General features: G+C 36.9%; 2 protein-coding genes across 6 annotated transcripts in view; one reads left to right on the top strand and one right to left on the bottom strand.

The window, feature by feature from the left end:
- Positions 1-4304, top strand: part of LOC123549661 (flavin-containing monooxygenase 5-like) — a 66013-nt gene extending 61709 nt beyond the window's left edge. The window contains exon 5 of the mRNA XM_045337924.2: positions 43-4304. Within this exon, the coding sequence (XP_045193859.1) occupies positions 43-379 (337 nt within the window). The 3' untranslated portion in view covers positions 380-4304. The remainder of the gene's footprint in view (positions 1-42) is intronic.
- Positions 4305-6666: 2362 nt separating this feature from the next.
- Positions 6667-25142, bottom strand: part of LOC123549662 (uncharacterized) — a 28725-nt gene continuing 10249 nt past the window's right edge. For all 5 annotated transcript variants that reach the window (XM_053545106.1, XM_053545104.1, XM_053545105.1 and 2 more), the window contains 6 exons: positions 22417-22516; positions 22033-22166; positions 20777-20879; positions 14372-14536; positions 9927-9997; positions 6667-7750 (listed from right to left, as the gene is read on the bottom strand). In XM_053545106.1, the coding sequence (XP_053401081.1) occupies positions 7696-7750; positions 9927-9997; positions 14372-14536; positions 20777-20879; positions 22033-22166; positions 22417-22516 (628 nt within the window). In that variant the 3' untranslated portion in view covers positions 6667-7695. The remainder of the gene's footprint in view (positions 7751-9926; positions 9998-14371; positions 14537-20776; positions 20880-22032; positions 22167-22416; positions 22517-25142) is intronic.

Here is a 25142-nt window from a genome sequence, read left to right as displayed (position 1 = left end):
ACTTACATGTCTTTTTTTTTGTCTTTCAAACAAAACACATAGGTACATTAATGGTAAGATCAAAGGGGGACCAAAGTCCAGGAAAGAGATGGAGGACGATGTACGACAATGGGTACAACGATGCTCTAAACTGAAGGACTGTCACGAGGGCATTGATTTCCAGACAGATTTTGTTGCGGATTTGATCAAAGACACAGGTTATCCGGCTGGAGCTGTGAAATCCGGAAAACTCATGCATGACTGGATAGGGCATAAGGAAGAAAATATTCTCACTTACAAGGATCAATGCCATGCTTCCAACTGGACCGGAACCGTGGCACCAAAACCAAAGGTCCCAATGTTTGAAGCATTTGATGACAGCATGAAGGCATTCATTTGAATTAAGTCTTAAGAAAGTTGGCCCCCATAATGACACTCGACAAGTTACGTAATATCCGTATGCGAAATCGGTATTTTCCGTATTTTACGGAGAGTCATGCGCGCGTTGAGCTATATTTGCATACGAGCATACGTGATCACACGGAATTTGCCGAGTGACATTTTGGATCCACTACCTTAAACATTAACATTTATATCGAACTGGTTCAACATATACCATAATATACGGATTTATTTGTGCATTTATATCATTTACGGTCAGCCTTATGTGGGATGACGAGGTTAGGACTGTTATCAAGTTTTATTATTTATGTTTTTATTTGCATGGACAGTATAATCTGCTTTTGGGTACAGGATCGAATTCTATGTTATATTAGTTACAATTGTAAAGAACTATTTTTAAGTATTTGCAAGCAAGTAATAGAAAATGTCAAGGTGCAAAAATTATCAGGTGTTTATATAGACAACACATTGTCGTGGAATGTTCAAATTGAAACAGTTTGCACTAAACTTTACTCAAAAATAGCATTGTTGAGACATATATCGTACTATTTGACAGATGAAATGAAAAAGTTATTCTTTAATGCATATATAACGTCAATATTTGATTATTGTTGTACTGTATGGTGTCAAGGAAATAAGAGCTCTTTAAAGAAAATAATGAAAATTCAAGGTAGAGCTGCAAGAATAAGTTTGAATATAATGTTTTAATCAAGAACAAAAGATATGCTAAAAGAACTTGGGTGCATGCGCGTAGTGTGGCATACTCAGTTACTCGACTGAGTAACATTTAAAAAAGGCTAAAAACTCCGTAGAAGCAATATAAAACTGATAAGGAGTGGGTATGGGGGTAGGGACAATGTCATAGCATATGAGTATGTTGTTGTCTTGGTCCTTGACTAATAATTTTTGTGACGGCAGATTGCTGTTGCTCTTTTATCAAAATTTCGATCAAAATTTATAAATTTTGTTGTTTTTTCTTGCTCCACTTGCACTTGTTATTGTAAATACATATTTAAATCTAAATACATTGAAAATTCTAAATATATATATGATTTCAGATGCATATATACTGTAGCTGGTATTGACCATAAGAACGAACTTCCTAATGGCAATTGTCCATCACTAGTAAAATTTGGAAGGATAAGCAACCGTGTCTGTAACAACTATCAATTCCCAAGCATTATTTCCTAAACAAAAATAAATTATCTATCCCATAATCAAAGAGAGCAAAAAGAACAGATTCAAAAATTAACATTTAGACTTTGTTATCCTCATTGCCATAGTATAACACTCAATTTCAGTCATATAAACTATCAATTCATTAATTTCTACTTGGAAAACATACCGTTATGACTATATGTTTCCGGGTCATTATACTGCAAAGCACCTACTCAACCCTACATCACTCCGTCGAGGGAGGGGGTAATATAAAGAAACCAAATTTCAATTCCCGAGCCGCCTTCTTCTTATGCCCTTACACTCATCTCCCAAAATTTATTGCAGAAAAAATACATCAATCAAAATTATTTAACGCACGAAATAAGTATAGTAGGTCGCCCAACACGACATAAACGAAAATGTTGCAGGTTCGGTTTGATTGACGGTAGTGGAAGTGCAAGCCCTCTAGCCCCAAGTTGAGCAGAACTAAACATTTACACATGTTATAAGTATCAGAAAGTAATTGAGAAACCTAGGATATACATATGTGCATATTGCCTTTTGTTTGAATAAACTATCTATCTATCTATCTATCTATCTATCTGTGTAATAAATACTCAGAACCAGCAAATATTTAATTACTAATATCGTCTGGACAATTCCTTTATTATTGTTTCGTGATATAGATTTTATATTTCAGCCTAAACACCTGTCACAAGGCTTTTGTCTCTGAATCATTATTTACTTGATGGTTTCCAATAATGTAGTGATACATTTCACGCAAATTGTAAATTTTGAAAGGAAGACAATTGTGATATCAAAAACATGCAACAGATGGCAAACAATAACTTGGTCTAGAAATCAATATAATGCTTACAACATTTTCCTATAACTGCAATATTTAAAAGAGAATTTAGCGTAAATTTAGCTGAAGAATGAAATAAGAATCTGTTGAAATAGCTTCATCATTTTGTCTGTTTTGAAATTGTGCATAAGTCAAAGTTTGTCATCAGCAGTCTGATCAGTTCATAGGCATATTAGAGTATTTACTGCAAGGTAATTTGCATACATTCTGTTGTAACACGTATGAACACATGTGTACTTTATTTAAGAATTGAATGCTATTTTATGTGCGTTTTTACGGGTATAAAGCACATTGGGACTTCCTGCAAATTCATGAATCGCGCAAGCGATTCTTGGCCTTCCAGTGTGGTTCATACCCATATGAACGCACAAAAAAAATAGCATTCAATTCTTATATTTACATTTTACGATAGCTTGCTACAAAAATACCTGATTTGCTTTCTAGGAGTATCAGAAAATCAAAATAAATGTCAAGATATTGATCTTTCCGTCATCCTATAACAGAACAGTCAAAAAGGCCCGCCCACGTTAAACTATAATTCGCCTTCCGATAAAAAATACAGTTCCTGGTTTTGTTTGAAATATTTTAACTCCAGTGAAAATTCATACAGTCGTGTTCTGTAATTTTTGACACCAGAAAAATTAGTTAAAGCTATAATTAAATGTTCTTTTTCAAAGTTTTGGCGTCCAATTTTGAAATAATTTTTGGAACGTGACCATTCTGTTCATGTTTTTGGTCAGACGTCAGATTACGCGTTCAATCTCGCGGAAAGGGTCGTCATTCATATTATTACTCTAATGTTGTTTTTATGACAATTAACGCATTTGTCTTTCCATATAAAATGTATAGTTAATGCAAATTTTGTATACAACAAATAAGTTTGGAAAAATAACTCGTGTTGTTAATTTGTGAAAAATAAATTTCGTCCTGCCTAGTCCAAGTCTTTCCAAAATCACGGTCAGCCCCACTCCTCTCCCCGACCCCGATCTGTAACGTTTATCAACTTATATAGAACTTTCTTTACATTCCGAGCCGTTCGTGAATATTTTGTTCTAAACTAAAGGAGCATAGTTTTGGTAAGAAAAGTCACCAAAAATTTGCTCTAAAATTTCCACGGGGAGACTCCCCGGACCCCGCCGGAGGAGGGGATTCCTCCTCCCACACTCTCCCCTTGAGTAACATCTAAATGGATCACGCTACGCCCCTGCTTGGGTGGATGTCATTTAATGAAAGATGCAACTTCTACACAAGCTGTCTTATTTACAAAGCTTGCAACTTTTAACCTTTCCCAGCAATGAAACATACAATCTAAGATCTGCTGCTCATAATGACATAGTCATACCTGAACATGGTACAAATTATGTTAAAAAACTTTTTCTTACAAAGGTGCAAATGTTTGGAATTCAATACCAAATGAAATTCGCTCAACATGTTCTCTAACATCTTTTAAATAGATAAAAAGTATATCTTACAGTTGACTGCCTAATGAATCTCTTTGTTTATATCAGCTGAATTATAACTATGCCATTTTAACTGATAATTATAACTAATTGATTGCTTAGTAAATGTAAATTGTATAAATGGATACTTAAAGGCAATATATATTTTAAGGGGTGTTTATCTAAGAATGAATGTGATATTAATAAGGATGAATGTGATATTAATTACGTTAGGTGATAGTGTAAACTGTATTTGGTTGAAGTGCTTTTTCAAAGGCCACATTTAAAATCAAAATGTATCATTTGTACTCTGTAATGATCCATTATCTGCATGTGCTACCTTCTATAAATACAGATGTTAAAATCATTATTATTATTATTATACATGAATATAAAATGCTTATTTAAACATATATTTTTCAACATTATAATAGCAATAAACAGATTTAGATTTGTGATAATGCTATGTGTTATTATGGTCATCATATGCATTGGTAAGCTCTAAAGACGCACATGTCAACTTCTGTATTTGTAAGCCCTTTAGACGTACATGTCAATTTTTCCTGTTTGTTAGTCCTCTAGATGTACCATTCATTTTTTCCATATTTGCAAGTCCTTTAGACATACTTTCTAACATACCGTATATGTAAGCCCTTTAGACGTACCTGACAACATACCGAATAATTTCATTTAAACCCTTTAGACATACCTGCCAACATACCGTAAATGTATGCCCTTGAGACTTGCTGATTTGTTTGTTTATTTTGGGTTTAAGGCCATTTTTCAACAGTATTTCAGTCATGTAATGGAGGGCAGTTAAACTAGCCAGTGTTCCTGGACACGGAGAACATACGCCCAGCCTGGGGATCAAACTCGCGACCACGTGATCTGTAGACCAACGCTCTCCCTACTGAGTTAAGCGGGCTGGTTGAGACTTGTTGAGGTGTTTGTACTTGCAGAATGAACATTCTCACAGTTTCATAACAATCTATAAAAATGAAAATTCAGCATTTTGAAGTCAAAGATTTAGACTTAATAGGCTTTAAACTTTAAAATTGACTCTAAAATGTCAATACACTTTTCTGTGTAATTGTTAATTCGCACAGATTGTATATAAAATTTTCAACTGTCTCAGCAACAAACTGTGACTGTTGGCAAACTTGAATGTAAAACAACTGAAAAGAGTATTTGTGAAAGAGCCTAGAGTTATAATTAGAGGATTTCAGTTACACCAGTCCTGTATATCAAAAATTATTTCAATCTGCCAACAAAAATGGTGGTTTGTAGCCAAAATCGAACTTGACCTGTATTTTATGATGTTACACCTGTGTACCAAAAATTACTCAAAAGTCATGCCAATCAGAAGTTATTGTCTGGAAACAATGAGTTGGGCAAACTGTAAGTTGGAAAGGGGCCATAACTATGTCAAATATGGTGGTTTGTAGGCAAGGTGAGCTTGACCTGTATTTTATGATGTTACAAATGTGTAACAAAATTTATATATTATAAATCAGTCAAGCCTTTCATGAGTCCAGAAACCATGAAAACCAACACACTGACAGACCGAAAAGCTCACTCCTATATACTGTATAATTTGGCTGGGTTTGCATTAATATGTCTCACTCCTATATACCTCCACAAACTTCGTTTGTTGGTTTGTTTGTTTTTTGGGTTTAATGCCGTTTTTCAACAGTATTTCAGTCATGTAACGGCGGGCAGTTAACCTAACCAGTGTCCCTGGATTCTGTACCAGTACAAACCTGTTCTCCGCAAGTAACTGCCAACTTCCCCACATGAATTATCAGAGGTGGAGGATGAATGATTTCAGACACAATGTCTTTTATCAAACTGTCACGGAGAACATACGCCCCGCCCGAGGATCGAACTCGCGACCCCGCGATCCGTAGACCAGCGCTCTCCCTACTGAGCTAAGCGGGCGGGCCGTTTGTTGGGGTATAACAAATTATCATTATAGTCATTATGTATTCTCGTGACTTTACTAAGTGTTTCCTGCTATTTAAAACTGTCTACAAATTAATATATAAGCAACCTGTCATAAAAGCATTGAACATTTTATCTTACACTTATTTGTTTTCCAGCAGCAAAACACAAACATGAAAATAAAACTCATGTAGAACTAAAATGTGAAAAGTTACAGCATATAGTCATAAATCTAAAGTTAATCAAAAGAAAAGGATCTTGTATCAAAACTTGATAATAGCTTTGTTGAAACTTTCAACATCCTTGGACAATTTAATCATTCCAGACAGAAATCTGAGATAATTGAGCCACGCCATGAGAAAACCAATAAAGTGCATTTGCGACCAGCATGGATCCAGACCAGCCTGTGCATCCGCGCAGTTTGGTCAGGATCCATGCTGTTCGCTTTCAAAGCCTATCGCAATTAGACAAACCGTTAGCAAACAGCATGGATCCTGACCAGACATGCTAGTCGCAAATGCACTATAATGTTAGTTTTCTCATGGTGCGGCTAATATCATTTAGTTTTGATTAGCCTAAATACTTTTAATTGTGAAAAACATGCAAAAACAGGTTTTTGATTGAGACATGTGTTCATTTCAATTTAAAATGCTACAAGATATTGGAAGACGGGCAGATGGCAGTTTGTCTACAATTTTTTTTTATCTCGAAATATATGAAACACAAAAAATTTACAATAGTCACTACACTTGAGCAAAAAAGTACCAAATACAAATTTATTACGTAGAAGATTATCATTATATTCTGCCCTATATATTTGTTGATTTATGAATTCACAGTAGTGTGACTGAAGGAAAAGCTGGTAGGTGTTCGGAGCCGAGCCTTGTTGTTTTGAATTTTTACACTAAAAGAAACTTTACATACAACCTTAACCATACGAAGAAATAGCAGTCTCTGCCAGTGAACCTGTTAGTGTGACGATGTTGCTCATAATATGAAAATTAAATTACTTCAACCTTTATTTTATGTAAATAACAGTGCTATACATTTTCAATGAAAATAAAAATGCTGTATTTTTACAGCCATAGCAAAAAACATTAGCCTTGTGATGAGTTTGAAAGCTGGGAACAAGTTGTTTCTGAGAATCTGCTTATATGCAAGACATTCACAAATTTCTATGTTAGGCAGAGACATAATTCTAACAAAATATAAGCTAGAGTGATGAAAGTTGTCCTGTGAGGTCATCCAATGATGCTGAAGACATGTGAAGTTTGAAAGCATTTGGACTAGTAGTTTTTGAGAATAAAGTTAACATGTAAAACTTAAACTAACCAAATACTTAAAGTTCAGAAGGAGGAAGCTGAAACTACATATCTTGTCTTTTGAGGTCATCTCATGATACCAAAGACATGTGTGAAGTTTGAAAGTCCTTTAACCTAAAAGTTTCTGAGAAAACTCTTTATACACAGAACTTTTTGGGAAGTGGATGTCAACACTGACTGCAACGTAAGGGTGACAATTGTGAAACAAATAGTTGAGCTAAAAATGCGAGAATGATTAAGTACAAATAGTGTGATTGACAGTTAAGATGTATTACTACAAAACTTCTGTCTTCATCTGTATTTGTTTATTTGCTGTCTGCAGCCTCTAGTCAGCTTTCCCCAGCACTAGAAAGTCTAATTCTTAAAAGAATTCTGCAAATACCTTAAAACACAAGGAACATTTTGTAAATATCTTTTTAGAAAATTCTTTTAAATTCCAAACTCCATTCTAATTATTTACATCGTGGAAGCATAAACAGACATAATAGTCATTTCTCTCCTCCAAAATATTCTGGATCAAATTCCCTGGCCTCTTCTCAAATGCAAAAATCAGTGGCACAAATCCATGTGGGTCGATTATCTAACAAGTTCATGTTGCTGAGTCCTGTTTCATCCGTTGTAGCTGTGTAATTTCTCTCTTTAAACTGAAAATAGATATGGAAACATTCACAGTCACAAGGACTTTAACAAGTAATTTCTATGAATATTTGATTCATCTAATGTGTAACAGGACTTTTTGTTCCTTTCTTTTAAATTAATATCTGACAACTAAACTGTTCTTTTAATATTTGACAAGTTCACTATTCCTTTAGGATTTGACAAGTTCACTGTTCCTTTAATATCTGAAAAGTTCACTGTTTCTTTAGGATCTGACAAGTTCACTGTTCCTTTAATATCTGAAGAGTACACTTTTCCTTTAAGATCTGATAAGTTCACTGTTCCTTTAATATCTGACAAGTTCACTATTCCTTTAGGATCTGACAAGTACACTGTTCCTTTAAGATCTGATAAGTTCACTGTTCCTTTAATATCTGACAAGTTCACTATTCTTTTAAGATCTGACAAGTTCACTGTTCCTTTAAGATCGGACAAGTTCACTGTTCCTTTAATATCTGACAAGTACACTGTTCCTTTAATATCTGATAAATTCACTGTTCCTTTAATATCTGACAAGTACACAGATATTACACATCATAACATAGAAATCACAGTCATAAAAAAACTTCTTAAATTAAAATGCTTTTGAATATATATCTAAACAATGCTAAAGTTACTGTACTTAAGAAATTACAGTTGAACTTCATTTGCTAGATATCGGCAGGACCAAAAAAATTTGAGTGAGTTATCGGTAGTTCAAGCCATCGGTACTAAATGCACTAAATAAGGTTTTTGCCGGCACCAGATGATTACTTCGAACAAAGGGTGGTGTTAGAATTATCAGATTTTGATCAAACAATGTTTGATTGTAGTTCAATTCTTCAATAAAATTAATTTCCACAATTTTGGACCATAGTCTTTTGAAATATTTAGTCTGACTATAATAAACTCTTGTTCTTTAGTGGGGATTAAACTCCCATTAACTCGACTGCAGTAAGAAGCTTTTCCAGTCATCTTGATAGAAACAGGTTTATTTATACTAATTTATTTTAGATCAACTGACTTTTTTACTGTGAACAAAAGTTATACAACTGACTTTTATTAATCACTCTCGACACCTTGTTCCTGATGGAATTCATCACCATGAGAGCACAAGGCAGTCTGAAAGACAGCTAAATTCCCCGCCATTGTTTTGGATAGTGAAAGGGTAAACCTTTGACCCTAAGTCATGACCTTGACCTTGAACCAACATGGCTGACTCATGAGTTCTGCACATCGCCTTGATAAGGTGATCATTTGACCAAAGTTTCATGAAAATCCTTCAACGGGATTAGGAGATACAGAGCTGACACAAAATGGAAGGTTTAAACCTTTAACCCTAAGTTGTGACTTTGATCTTGAGGCGGCATGGCTGACTAATGAGTGCTGCACATCGTCTTGATGAGGTGATCATATGACCCAAGTTTTATAAATTTCCTTCAAGGGGTTAAGAGATACAGAGCAGACACAAAATGGAAGGCTCAAACCTTTGACCTTGAGTTGTGACCTTGACCTTGAGCCAACATGTCTGACGCATGAGTTCTGCACATCGTCTTGATGAGGTGATCATTTGGCCCAAGTTTTATAAAATTCCTTCAAGGGGTGTATGAGATACAGAGCAGACACAAAATAGAAGGCTAAAACCTTTTACTTTGAGTTGTGACCTTGACCTTGAGCCGACACTGCTGACTCATGGGTTCTGCACATCTTCTTGATGAAGTGATCATTTGACCCAAATCCTTCAAGGGGTTTAGGGGTTTAGGAGATATAGAGCAGACACGAAAGGGTTACGGACAGAGACCATTCCTATAACCCCCCCCACTCCCCACCACTTGTGGCGGGGGATTAACGAAATAAGAGGCCAGTTTCTCTTTCAATGCTGAGCACCAGGCAAGGGAGCTACTGGTACCATTTTCACGTCTTTGTTTAAAGAGTGAGGTACATGACATCTCCATACATACTAGTAGACATAATCCTTTTCTTGTCAATAGCAATATCAAACCTTCAATGCATGAAAAATATTAACAGAAGGTTATCTAAAACTCAGACTCCTTTTCTAATAGATAGCAGTGAAATGGTTGTAAAAGGTAAAACAGTAGCCCTCTAACTAAGGTGAATGTAAAATGAATGTAAATCTTTTTAAGGAAATACCTGTCGGAGAAATTCTTTAATTAAATACATTACCTTGCAATTTTCTGCTGACAACTTTCATCTACCTCGTGTCTAGTGAGTCGAGCTAATTCAGTCATTGTGTACTGAAAAAAAGCAGCACTTTTTGACTTGATTTGATCTTTAAAGAAATATCCTTTATATTTGTTCAAGAATTTGTACAGCCTAGCCTTGATTAACATAATTATTATGACCTTGCTTATACCAGTCGATATAAAGTTTTAACATCAACAGTCTATTTATACTTAACTTGTTTAATATAATGTTCCCTTGTTCAATACAGCTGGTTAGCAGTTTCACTGAAGTTCAAAACAAGATGGGCATGAAGGCCCTTTTAAGCTCTCATGACACAGTTCTTACACAACATAACCTAGTATCCAAGTTTACTAAGAATTCATTACATGAGCTGTCACATGAGACAGCATGCTCAATTATTTCAATGCTGGATAGTGAAACTGGGCACATCTGAGGAAGCTGGAGCTGTCACTAGAGTGTTTAATGACTCCAATAAGAATGAAGATACTGCACAGTCAATAGCTTGAGTCTGTGTCAAAAGTATTAAGTAATAAGAGAGATAAAGAACATTAAACAAGAACAGTTCTAAGCAAAAAGGGGGATAATTCACGAAATATTGGTGCAAGTGTTTTTTTGCACTTTGTGTCATATGATGTGGGTGATGATGTGGAATAACAACTTCAAGTTTGAATCAAATCCATTTAGTTATTATAATAACTGAGATAGAATGAAAGTGCATTAAAACTTAAACCTGAAATTCTAAGTAAAAGGGGGGAATGAATAATGAAATAATGGTGCAAGAGTTATGGCCCTTGTGTCATATGATGTGAGTGATGATACTGAATAACCAGTTAAAGTCTGAATCAAATCCATTTAGTTATAACTGAGACGGAGTGAAAGTACATTGTACATCAAAATTTTAACCTGAAATTCTAAGTAAAAGGGGGGATACTTCATGAAATATTGGTACCAGAATTATGGACCTTGAGTCATATGATGTGGGTGATGAGGTGGAAAAACTATTTTAAGTCTGAATCAATTCCATTTAGTAACAACTGAGATAGAGTTAAAGTGCATCAAAACTTTAACCTGAAATTCTATGTAAAAAGGGGGGATAATTTATGAAACATTGGTACCAGAGTTATGGACCTTGTATCATATGATGTGAGTGATAAGGTGGGACAAGTACTTTAAGTTTGAATCAAATCCATTGAGTAATAAATGAGATGGAGTGAAAGTGCATCTAAACTTTAACCTGAAATTCTAAGTAAAAAGGAGGGATAATTCATGAAATATTGGTGTGAGAGTTATGGCCATTTTGCATTATGCTGTGAGTGATGATGAGAAATAACTACATTAAGTCTGAAACAAATCCATCAAGTAATTACAGAGATAAAGTGCATCAAAACTTTAACCAAAGTGCAGACGCGGAAGGACGCTGACACCGAGTCGAATAGGACAGCCCTCTATACTTCATATAGTCAAGCTAAAAAACAAACATTCTGATCATTTTGATATAATATGAAATTATTTGACTTTGTGGACATAAAACTATTTTTGTTTGGCCAAAATGGCTACATTGCGGGGACTCTGTGGACTCCAAATTTCATACGCTCATTCAAAGAGTTTCTATTATCTGACCGAGTGACCTAGTTTTTGACCTTATATAACTATGTTTAAACAAGAGGACCATGATGGTCCTGAACCGCTCACCTCTTCCCACATGACCCAGTTTTGAGTATGACGTCGTTTTTTCTATTATTTGACATAGTGACCTGGTTTTTGAGCTCATGTGACCCAGTTTTGAACTTGACCTAGATATTATCAAGATAAAAATTCTGACCAATTTTCATGAAGATCCATTGAAAAATATGGTCTCTAGGTTTTTCTATTATTTGACCTATTGACCTAGTTTTCGAAGGTACGTGATCCTGTTTTGAATTTTACCTAGATATCATCAAGGTGAACATTCTCACTAATTTTCATGAAGATCTCATGAAAAATATGGCCTCTAGAGAGGTCACAAGGTTTTTCTATTTTTATACCTACTGGCCTAGTTTTTGACCGCACATGACCCAGTTTCGAAAGTGACCTAGATATCATCAAGGTGAACATTCAGATCAATTTTCATGAAGATCCATTGAATAATATGGCCTCTGGAGAGGTCAAAAGATTTTGATAATTTTAGACCTACTGACCTAGTTTTTGACCGCAGTTGACTCAGTTTCAAACTTGACCTAGATATCATCAAGATGAACATTCAGACCAACTTTCATACAGATCCCATGAAAAGTATGGCCACTAGAGAGGTCACAAGGTTTTTTATTATTTGACCTACTGACCTAGTTTTTTATGGCACGTGACCCAGTTTCAAACCTGACCTAGATATCATCAAGGTGAACATTCTGACCAATTTTTATGGAGATCCATTCACAAGTATGGCCTCTAGAGAGGTCACAAGGTTTTTCTATTTTTAGACCTACTGACCTAGTTTTTGACCGCACATGACCCTGTTTCGAACTTGATCTAGATATCATCAAGATGAACATTCAGACCAATTTTCATACAGATCCAATGAAAAATATGGCCTTTAGAGAGGTCACAAGGTTTTTCTATTATTTGACCTACTGACCTAGTTTTTGATGGCAGGTGACCCACTTTCGAACTTGACCTAGATATCATCAAGATGAACGTTCTGACCAATTTTCATGAAGATGTCGTGAAATATATGGCCTCTAGAGAGGTCACAAGGTTTTTCTATTTTTAGACCTACTGACCTAGTTTTTGACAGCACGTGACCCAGTTTCAAAATTGACCTAGATATCATCAAGATGAACATTCAGACCAATTTTCATACAGATCCCATGAAAAGTATGGCCTTTAGAGAGGTCACAAGGTTTTTCTATTATTTGACCTACTGACCTAGTTTTTGATGGCACGTGACCCACTTTCGAACTTGACCTAGATATCATCAAGGTGAACGTTCTGACCAATTTTCATGAAGATGTCGTGAAATATATGGCCTCTAGAGAGGTCACAAGGTTTTTCTATTTTTAGACCTTGACCTAGTTTTTGATAGCACGTGACCCAGTTTCGAACTTGACCTAGATATCATCAAGATGAACATTCAGACCAACTTTCATACAGATCCCATGAAAAATATGGCCTTTAGAGAGGTCACAAGGTTTTTCTATTATTTGACCTACTGACCTAGTTTTTGATGGCATGTGACCGAGTTTCGAACTTGACCTAGATATCATCAAGGTGAACTTTCTGACCAATTTTCATGAAGATGTCGTGAAATATATGGCCTCTAGAGAGGTCACAAGGTTTTTCTATTTTTAGACCTACTGACCTAGTTTTAGACGGCACGTGACCCAGTTTCGAACTTGACCTAGATATCATCAAGATGAACATTCTGACCAACTTTCATAAAGATCCCATGAAAAATGTGACCTCTAGAGTGGTCACAAGGTTTTTCTATTTTTAGACCTACTGACCTAGTTTTTGACAACACGTGACCCAGTTTCAAACTTGACCTAGATATCATCAAGATGAACATTCTGACCAACTTTCATGAAGATCCCATGAAAAATGTGACCTCTAGAGTGGTCACAAGGTTTTTCTATTTTTAGACCTACTGACCTAGTTTTTGACCGCACGTGACCCAGTTTCGAACTTGACCTAGATATCATCAAGATGAACATTCTGACCAATTTTCATAAAGATCCCATGAAAAATGTGACCTCTAGAGTGGTCACAAGCAAAAGTTTACGGACGCACGCACGGACGGACAGACGGACGACGGACACTGCGCGATCACAAAAGCTCACCTTGTCACTTTGTGACAGGTGAGCTAAAAAAACAAGTCTGAAATTTAAAAGAGAAAAACATTATGACAAAGTTTTATAAAGATCACCTCTATATGGGATTTATCAGGTGATCCTATCATTTGACTTCATGACCTAGTTTCTGACCCCAGAAGACCCTGTTTTGAACTTCTAAGTGGGGCCAAAATTGTGCTCACTAAAGTAATAACAACAAATTGTTAATATCTCAATAGCTACATGTACCTTGAGCACTTTGTGTTCAGGTGAGCTAAAAATTAAATATCAAATGTTCAAAACTTTGAGCATGAATCTAGAAATACTCATCAGTGGCCGAGTGGTTCAGGTCGTTGACTTCAAATTACTTGCCCCTCACCGATGTAGTTCGAGCCTCACTTGGGGTGTTGAATTCTTCATGTAAGGAAGCCATCCAGCTGGCTTATGGAAGGTCAGTGGTTCTACCCAAATGCCCGCTCTTGATGAAATAACACACGGAGGGGCACCTGGGGTCTTCCTCCACCAACAAAGCCGGGAGATGCGATATGACCTACAATTGTGTCTGTGCAACGTTAAAGCCAACAAACACAAAAACAAGTTAATCAATCACCATTCACTCACCTGTACTAGGCTGGCTTGCCTCCTAAAGAAGCAGTTACCCTCTTCATCATCATGTATAGGATGTATATTAACCATTGGTCCACATCCATCATCTTTATTCAGGGAATCATTCCCATCCCAGGGCTTGACCTTTATTTCTATGATGTAATCTTGAAGCATAATACCCTGTGACAAAATAAATAGCATCTAATCTCTATCTGCAAACTATTTCAAACACAGAAATATGGTCTAACAAAAAGCAATAATGAATTTCAAAGTAGAAGCTCTTATTTCTTTAACTTCTTGTTAATAAAGCAGCTTGCATTTATAAACAAAAAGACAACTTAATCTAACAAGAGCAATGTCTTGTGGGTGCAGATGCTCATCTGATTTTTTTGTCTCTTGTATAATGGAGATATTGTCCTATCCATGATTTTCTAAGTCCAACTAGAGCTATCACTAAAGGTGATGAATATACCCCCCGCATGCACTGACACAGTACATTGCAATTTGACGCACACAAGATTGCATAATTATGTGGACTGTATGTATATAGACTGTATGTATACAGTATAGTAACAAAAAACAAAGTCCCATAACTATGCAGAATATTTATCTAAAAGAATGTAACATGCACCATGCACAACTAGAGTTGGTACTGATCACTTGTGTGAAGTTCCATTAAATTGTGTGCAAGGGTTTGGTAGATTAGGCACGCACAAGATTGCATATGCAGACTGTATGTACATAGTATGTTAACAAGAAACAAAGTCCCATAACTCTGCAATTTTTGTCGCTGAAAGAACCTAACATGCCCCATGCACAACTACTGTTGGTACTGATCACTTGTGTGAAGTTTCATTAAATTGTGTCAAGGGGATGAGGAGATGGTGCGCACAAGATTGTGTCTATGTATATAGTATAGTAACAAAAAAACAAAGTCCCATAACTCTGCAAATTTTTTTCCTGAAAGAACCTAACATAACCCATGCACAACTACTGTTGGTACTGATCACTTGTGTGAAGTTTCATTAAACTGTGTCAAGGGGATGAGGAGAGATGGTGCGCACAAGATTGTGTCTATGTATATAGTATAGTAACAAAAAAACAAAGTCCCATAACTCTGCAATTTTTTTTTCTAAAAGAACCTAACATGCCCCATGCACAACTACTGTTGGTACTGATCACTTGTGTGAAGTTTCATTAAATTGTGTCAAGGGGATGAGGAGAGATGGTGCGCACAAGATTGTGTCTATGTATATTAAGTATAGTAACAAAAAAACAAAGTCCCATAACTCTGCAAATTTTTTTTCTAAAAGAACCTAACATGCCCCATGCACAACTACTGTTGGTACTGATCACTTGTGTGAAGTTTCATTAAATTGTGTCAAGGGGATGAGGAGAGATGGTGCGCACAAGATCGTGTCTATGTATATTAAGTATAGTAACAAAAAAACAAAGTCCCATAACTCTGCAAATTTTTTTTCTAAAAGAACCTAACATGCCCCATGCACAACTACTGTTGGTACTGATCACTTGTGTGAAGTTTCATTAAATTCTGTCAAGGGGATAAGGAGAGATGGTGCGCACAAGATTGCGTCTACAGACAGACGGACAGACAGACAGACAGACGGACAGACAGACGGACAGACAACCTGAAACCAGTATACCCCCTCTTACAACTTCGTTGTCGGGGGGTACAAAAAGGGCCATAATTCTTAAACAAGAGGACCATGATGGTCCTGAATCGCTCACCTCTTCCCACATGACCCAGTTGATAAACATTCAGACCAACTTTCATACAGATCCCATGAAAAATATGGCCTCTAGAGAGGTCACAACGTTTTTTCATTATCTGACCTACTGACCTACTTTTTGAAGGCACGTGACCCACTTTCGAACTTGACCTAGATATCATCAAGATGGACATTCTGACCAATTTTCATGAAGATCCATTCACAAATATGGCCTCCAGAGATGTCACAAGGTTTTTCTATTTTTAGACCTACTGACCTAGTTTTTGACGCACATGACCCTGTTTCAAACCTGACCTAGATATCATCAAGATGAACATTCAGACCAACTTTCATACAGATCCCATAAAAAATATGGACTTTAGAGAGGTCACAAGGTTTTTCTATTATTTGACCTACTGACCTAGTTTTTGACGGCACATGACCCACTTTCGAACTTGACCTAGATAGCACCAAGATGAACATTCAGACCAACTTTCATACAGATCCCATGAAAAATATAGCCTCTAGAGAGGTCACAAGGTTTTTCTATTATTTGACCTACTGACCTAGTTTTTGAAGGCACGTGACCCACTTTCGAACTTGACCTAGATATCATCAAGGTGAACATTCTGACTAATTTTCATAAAGATCTCATGAAATATATGGCCTCTAGAGAGGTCACAAGGTTTTTCTATTTTTAGACCTACTGACCTAGTTTTTGATGGCACGTGACCCAGTTTCGAACATGACCTAGATATCATCAAGATGAACATTCAGACCAACTTTCATACAGATCCCATGAAAAATATGGCCTTTAGAGAGGTCACAAGGTTTTTCTATTATTTGACCTACTGACCTAGTTTTTGACGGCACGTGACCCAGTTTCGAACTTGACCTAGATATCATCAAGGTGAACATTCTGACCAATATTCATGAAGATCTCGTGAAAAATATGGCCTCTAGAGAAGTCACAAGGTTTTTCTATTTTTAGACCTACTGACCTAGTTTTTGACCCCACGTGACCCAGTTTCGAACTTGACCTAGATATCATCAAGGTGAAAATTCTGACCAATTTTCATGAAGATCTTGTGAAATATATGGCCTCTAGAGAGGTCACAAGGTTTTTCTATTTTTAGACCTACTGACCTAGTTTTTGATGGCACGTGACCCAGTTTCGAACTTGACCTAGATATCATCAAGATGAACATTCTGACCAACTTTCATAAAGATCCCACAAAAAATGTGACCTCTAGAGATGTCACAAGGAAAAGTTTACGCACGGACGGACGCACGGACGACAGACGACGGACACCGCACGATCACAAAAGCTCACCTTGTCACTTTGTGACTGGTGAGCTAAAAAGCAGAATGGAGTTATGTTTCTTGCTGTACAGGGTCAGCTATTGATGGTGAACAAGTGTTGCAAGTTTCAAAGCAATAGCTTTGATAGTTTAGGAGAAAAGTTTACCTAAACACAAAACTTAACCAAGAAATCTGATTTTCTAAGTCCAAAAAGGGCCATAATTCTTGTAAAAAGCAGGATGGAGTTCTGTTTCTTGCTGGTCAGCTATTGATGGTGAACAAGTGTTGCAAGTTTCAAAGCAATACCTTTGATAGTTAGGAGAAAAGCTGACCTAAACATAAAACTTAACCAGGCCATGTCGATGCCAATGCCGATCAAGTGATGACCATAACTCATCATTTTTTTAAAAAAATCAGATGAGCTAAAAATAAACACAATAAAAACAAAAGTGAAAGTACTATTGACTTAAAAACGATTACATGTGTGTGTGAAAAGTAAGGCAGAAAATGTATTAATTTAATGGAAATAGTTTCTTGTTTAGCATTGAAAGTCAAAGTCTAATATACGGAACAACTTATATCCAACTGAGCTCATAACAAGCATCATAATATTTACCTCTCAAATCACCAAGCCCTGACTAATACTGCTGAAAACAGCACCAATTTAAGTAAATGGTCATCAATTATGTCAAACCTGCTAGCTAGTGCACCACTGGCTCCCTTGTGTTAACTGGAGAAGTTTTTTACAACTGTACACCCCTAATGATAGCCTATTGGAATGCTTTAAAGGGTATTGCTAAACAAGCAATATCTATATTGGTTCATTACGGCCATCTACAAACTGCTGGTTAAAAAGCAAGAAAATCTGTCTACCAAAGGCCTAGCATTCTCAAGACACTGACCAGATATCGGGTTTTCAGCCTTGAGGTCACTGTGATGTTGATCTTTGTCTGACCTACTGACATTTGTGTGTTAGGTTTCATCTAACTTTTAGCATGCTGGACACAACTGATTCTGCCTTTGCTATCAGTGTAGATCTTGATCGGCTTGCACATTCACGCAGTCTGATCAAGATCTTCATTGTTTGCTATTCAGTCAGTAATATTTTGGTAAGCACCCCTTTTAACAATTAATGTTACTGTCCAAACTGAAAGATGGGCAAGTTCAACAAAGAAATTTAGCAGGCTTCATTTCAATGACCAGTGGCAATTATTCTATGAAGACAGACAGTCACAGGACCAAGCACCTTCCAGTTAATGCTCAGAAACAAAGTAGTGTAATGATGGATTGTCCAACAAACAAACAAAAGTTAAACACAAGTTAAACAATAGGTCCCCTCTTCTTCCACAGAGTGTGAGGGGAAGTGGTGGTAAGTTAATAAATGAACAAGTGAATGAAGTATTGCCATGCAATACAAAGTCCCTACTGGAAGGCACCTAATTTTCTCTACTGCAGTATAACATAATGAACTGATATCTGTCAATGATGTATAAACAATATTGTACTATATATACAATATGTTATAACAAAACACTTGGATTAAAATTTATATATATAAAAACCTACAGTTGTTTTCATATTGAATTTTTTTGGCTGATTATAAAAATGTTATCATGTAAGTTATTTATAGTAACAACAAAGGGAAATTAATCTTTTAAAAAAAAAAAAAAAAAAAAAAAAAAAAAAAAAAAAAAAAAAAAAAAAAATCTATATAATACAAGTCCACAAGAAACTCTTTACCAGGTAGAGATAGGTCAAAATACACCTAAAAATTGGATGTAACATGCATGCTGTACCACAGAAAAGTGGTCTCGATTTTTCTCTACCGCCAGTAATAAAAAAGTTACAATAAAATCTATTTATAGTAAAAACAAAGGGACGTAATTCTAAAAACAAGGGTGCCTCATGGTGGTGAACATTTGGTCCAAGTTACATCAAAATCCCTCCATGCATGAAGAAGAATTGTCCCGTACAAAGTCATTATTGAATCTGACCTTTGACCTCTAAATATGACCTTGACCTTAGACCTAGGGACCTGGTTCTTGCGCATGACATGTTGTCTCATCCAGGGGAATATTTGTGCCAGCTGATATCTAAATCCTGCTTTGCATGACAAAGTTATAGACTGGACAGAAAAAAAATCCTCTTGACCTTTGATCTCAAAGTGTGACCTTGACATTTAAGCTAGGGTATTGGGTGTTGCGCATGACACGTCGTCTCATCATGGGAAACATTTATGCCAAGTAATATTGTAATCCCTTGATGGATGACAGAGTTCTGGATCGGACAGGGCAAAAACCTTATTGACCTTTGACCTCCAATTGTGACCTTGACCTTTGAGCTAAGGGTCTGGGCTTTGCGCATGACATGTTGTCTCATCATGGGGAACATTTGTGCCAAGTAATATTAAAATCACTTCATGGATGGCAGAGTTATGGACGGGACAGGAAAAAAACTCTGTTGACCTTTGACCCCCAATTGTGACCTTGACCTTTGAGCTAGGGGTCTGGGATTTGCGCATGACACGTCGTCTCATCATAGGGTTGTGCTAAGTGATATTAAAATTCCTTAATGAATGTCAGAGTTATGGACCGGACACAAAACAGACCCTGTTCATGCTATGTTAACATTTGACTGCTAAGTGTGACCTTGACCTTTGAGCTAGGGGTCTGAAAGTTGTGCATGACACATCGTCTTATTATGAGGTACATTTGTGCCAAGTAATATTAAAATCCCTTCATAGATGGGAAAGTTATGGACCGGACAGGAAAAAAGCCTTGTTGACCTTTGACCTCCAATTGTGACCTTGACCTTTAAGCTAGGGGTCCAGGTTTTGCGCATGACACGTCGTCTCCTCATGGGGAACATTTGTGCCAAGTAATATTAAAATCTCTTCATGGATGGGAGAGTTATGGACCGGACAGGAAAAAAGCCCTGTTGACCTTTGACCTCCAATTGTGACCTTGACCTTTGAGCTAGGGGTCCGGGATTTGCGCACGACACATCATCTCATCATGGGGAACATTTGTGCCAAGTAATACTAAAATCCCTTCAAGGATGGGAGAGTTGTGGACCGGACAGGAAAAAAGCCCTGTTGACCTTTGACCTCCAATTGTGACCTTGACCTTTGAGCTAGAGGTCCGGGTTTTGCGCATGACACGTCGTCTCATCATGGGGAACATTTGTGCCAAGTAATATTAAAATCCCTTCATGGATGGCAGAGTTATGGACCGGACACGAAATTGCGGACGGACGGACGGATGGACGGACAGACGGACGGACGGACAGACGGACGGACGGAATGACGGAAAAGTGCATTCCTATAGTCCCCGACACTGGTTTTCAACCAGTAGGGGACTAATAAATCAAGGTTAATCCTGTTACTTACTGCATTGTATTTCATGACAGCATCCCTATCACACCAACAATAATTGTGCTGTCTCAGTACATGTGGACGGCCTGCTATGACAGGATCAAAGTCCTGGTCAAGGCTGAAATTAAAAAGTTACAAGCCAACATTTTTCAACAACAAGGAATCTAACTTTAGCAAATCAAAGACCAAAACCACAAGGGAAGACTTAATTTTTAAATAATACACTGCATTTTAGTTACTTTTCTCTTAATTATAACCTACAGTACAAACTCGACACTGACCATATAAAACAAACCAGCTAAGTATATAACCCACATTCTCAACCATTTATTACAGGCTGATAGCAGCCAGTGTCTATTTGGAATATGGTGTTAAGTTTTTTAACATGCGGTTTGATCAGTCTCAGGATTTCGGAAAATGAACCAATGTCTGTATAACAACAAGAGCTGTCTGTAAAACATGTATACCCCCATTGATGGCTTGTCCCATTTTCAGTCCCTTGATCACTATGACCTTTTTTCTGAAGTTATTGAATGGAAACTGCTTTCAAGGTTCAGTACCCTGTGATCTTGACCTTTGACTTACTGACCCTAAAATCAATTTGGGTCTTCTACTTCATGTAGACAATCATGCTATCAACTTTGAAAGGTCTTGGTGAAGTGATTCTCAAGTAACCATGCATATATAGTTTTCAACGTTTAGGTCCCTGAGTCCTTGACATTTGACCTACAAACAACAGGGGTCATCTACTTCATAAGCCCAATCATTCTGTGAAGTTTGAAGGTTCTGGGTCAAGTGGTTCTTAAAATACCGAGGGAAACTGTATACATAGTTATGGCCCTTTTGACCCTAAGAACAATAGAGGTCATTTACTTGATATGCCCAATAACACTACTAGGATTGAAGCTTCTGGGTCAAGAGTGACTCTGTACTCTGAGCTACTGGTCTGTGTCTTGTACATTGCAAGTTGTCTTCTTGTGAAACTTCAAATGCCAAAATTATTTATCAGTTACTATGGTTACAACTGATAATAAAATGTTCTGCAAGATGCAAGGAAAATATCATTTTTTATTTGTAAACAAAGCTTACCCTGCATAAAAAAGTGAGTTTCGTCTTCACAAAAGCTTATTTCAGTATTTGCCAGTTATATTATCATATACACAAGCAGGTTGCAAACATTTTACTATTATACAGTAAAATCACGTATGAATCAACTGTGTGTTAGTGGCTTTAACAGGATATACAACATATATGATCAATGATAATCCTACCTCTTGGTAGCTCCTGTATTACCAGCATCATCAGTATCACACACTGGAACAAACTTGATAGAATATCTGTGTTTCTTCACCGGAGGGGTATATCGACTCATTACATCGTTAACACTGTCAATCACATGCATTTTCTGGAATATCAAAACTACAATCTTTTAATAATTTGATATAGTATATTTAACAGTTTCATACTGTTTGCCTGCAAGCAAACTTTGACAACTCCCATTTATGAAAAAAATATTTGAAAATGTAACAATCATCACAATTACATCCTAGATAGAGTTGTCATAAAAATATAGGTGCTGTTAGGGATGGAGAACATCTGGGCTGTTAGATATGGTACAGTACAAATAAGAAGTGACCTGAAAATTAACAGTTTACCTGATCAGCAGAGAGCTGTAGACCTTTCACTTCACCTGAATCGATCACTCCCAGGTACACTGTTCCACCTTTACCAGTGTTTAGAAAGGCACTGAGAACTCTGCAACAACAACAACTTGATTAATTGTTTCAGTTAAACAACATACAACATCAATAATCTGTATAATGTAGCTAACACATGAACAGAAAAATGTGTGCTATATCAATATACAGTTGAACCTTCCTAGTGGCCACCTGTCTAAAGTAGCCATCTGTCTTCAGCAGCCACCTGTCTCAAACAGCCACCTGTCTTAAGCAGCCACCTGTCATAAGCAGCCGCCTGTCTTAAGCAGCAGACTGCCTTAAGCAGCCGCCTGTTTTAAGCAGCCACCTGTCTTAAGCAGCCACCAGTCTTAAGCAGCCGCCTGTCTTAAGCAGCCGCCTGTCTTAAGCAGCTGCCTGTCTTAAGCAGCCACCTGTCTTAAATAGCCATTTGTCTCAAGCAGCCACCTGTTTTAAGCAGCCACCTATCTTAAACAGCCACCTGTTTTAAGCAGCCATCTATATTAAGCAGCCACTTGTCTTAAATAGCCATCTGTCTCAAGCAGCCACCTGTCTTAAGCAGCCACCTATCTTAAGCAGCCACGTATATTAAGCAGCCACTTGTCTTAAATAGCCATCTGTCTCAAGCAGCCACCTGTCTTAAGCAGCTGCCTGTCTTAAGCAGCCACCTGTCTTAAGCAGCCACTTATATTAAGCAGCCACTTGTCTTAAATAGCCATATGTCTCAAGCAGCCACTTGTCTTAAGTAGTCACCTGTCTTAAGCAGCCGCCTGTCTTAAGCAGTCACCTATCTTAAATAGTCACCTGTCTCAAGCAGCTACCTGTCTTAAGTAGTCACCAGTCTTAAGCAGCCACCTGTCTTAAGTAGCCAGTGTCTTAAGTAGTAGGTTTTGTCGCTCTCTTTGCAGTCTGCTTTAAGCAAGTTTGTCTGTATCTGTATAAATATTGTGTTAGCAAATACAGAGAACCCAAGAAATGTAATGTCATTATTTTTTAAGGGTTCACAATATCTGCTATCACACGCATATGCTTCTGATATGTATCCTATTATACTGAAAAGTAGGTCTGGGATGATTTCAAAATTTTGAAACCGTGCGCGGTTAATCATTTGTTTGAAATCGAATCGAACTGGTTAATCGGCAGCCATATTGAAAATGCTGTTTTGTTTCCTGACGACCGTATCAAGGTACTTTCAGTAGCTGATTTCATTAGAAACTTACCGACTTAATCGTTTGCGAGCAGTGTGATAATTAATAAGTCATATTTTGATGTACTTTGTTTAAAATATAACACGACATACATATCAAAGACTACTGATTATGTCCAGCTCATATGTTTTAGCGGAAATATACTGCGGGTCTATGTGCTGGCCAAAGAAACATATGAAGATAAAGTACGACTCGTGATGTTTATTGTATGACAGTGATTACCAGTTTTGCAAAATTAAAACCGGTTTCACCTAGTAATCAAATCGGATCCAGTCTTCAAGTGATTGACATAAGGCAATATGCAAGAAAAAAGTAATGGTTCTTGGTCTTCCTACTCACCTATTGTGTATTCAAGAAAAAGTGAACATTGAAAAAAAACCCCAAGAAATATCAAATAACAATGTAAAACAACAGCTGTCACTATTGGTGACAAATGCCCCCGAAGTAGGCCCAAGAATGCCACAGTTATATGCGCAAAAAATCACATATCATTTTGTGACCTTGACCTTAGAGGCCACACTTGTGTCAAATTTATTTTCAAATCCCTTGATAAATGGCAGAGTTATGGACCAGACAAGAAACACCTTTGACTTCTAAGTGTGACGTTGACCTTGAAGCTAGGGGTCTGGGTCTTGCGCATGACACCTCATCTCATTATAGGGAACATTTATGCCAAGTAATTTCAAAATCCCTTTATGAATGGAAGAGTAATGGACCGGACACATACATACCCTGTTAACATTTGACTTATAAGTGTAACCTTGACCTTGGAGCTAGAGGTCTGGGTCTTGCGCATGACACGTCGTCTCATTATGGTAAAAATTTATGCAAAGTTGTTTAAAAATCCCTTCATGGATGGCAGAGTTATGGACCAGACACAAAACAGACCATGTTAACCTTTGACCTCTAAGTGTGACCTTGACCTTGGAGCTAGGGGTCTGGGTCTTGCGCATGACACGTCGTCTCATTATGGTGAACATTTAAGCCAACTTATTTCAAAATACCTTTATGGATGGAAGAGTTACAGCCCTGACAAGAATTACCGGATGCACGGACGGACGGACAGTGTGATTTTAATATGCCTACCTTTGGGGGCATAAAAAGCCGTAATTCTGACAGAGCTCAAGACAAAGTTATGATTCTTGACCTCCTTACTTCATCTAATGATAACAATCAAGCATACAAAGTTTCAAAGATATAGCTCTAAAGACTTATAATTAAATTTAACGAGTGGACCTGAAAAAAAAATTAACCAAGAAGTTCTAATTTTCTCAGTACATAAAGGGCCAAAATTCTAATAAAATGTGTAACATAGACTCTTCCACGCGTTAGATACTACATATTAACGACTGTTACAACCCAAGAACTATGATGCACCAGGTATAAAATTAGTGAAAGATAGCAATCGCTGATTGGCTGAGTGTATATATCAATGTAAACGTCACGTATAGCTCCCTTTTATTTTAGATCTTTCTT

This window comes from Mercenaria mercenaria, chromosome 6, assembly GCF_021730395.1.
Source record: "Mercenaria mercenaria strain notata chromosome 6, MADL_Memer_1, whole genome shotgun sequence".
Classification (NCBI taxonomy): domain Eukaryota; kingdom Metazoa; phylum Mollusca; class Bivalvia; order Venerida; family Veneridae; genus Mercenaria; species Mercenaria mercenaria.
The sequence above is the reverse complement of the archived record's forward strand: the minus strand, read 5'-3'. Positions and strand labels throughout refer to the sequence as shown.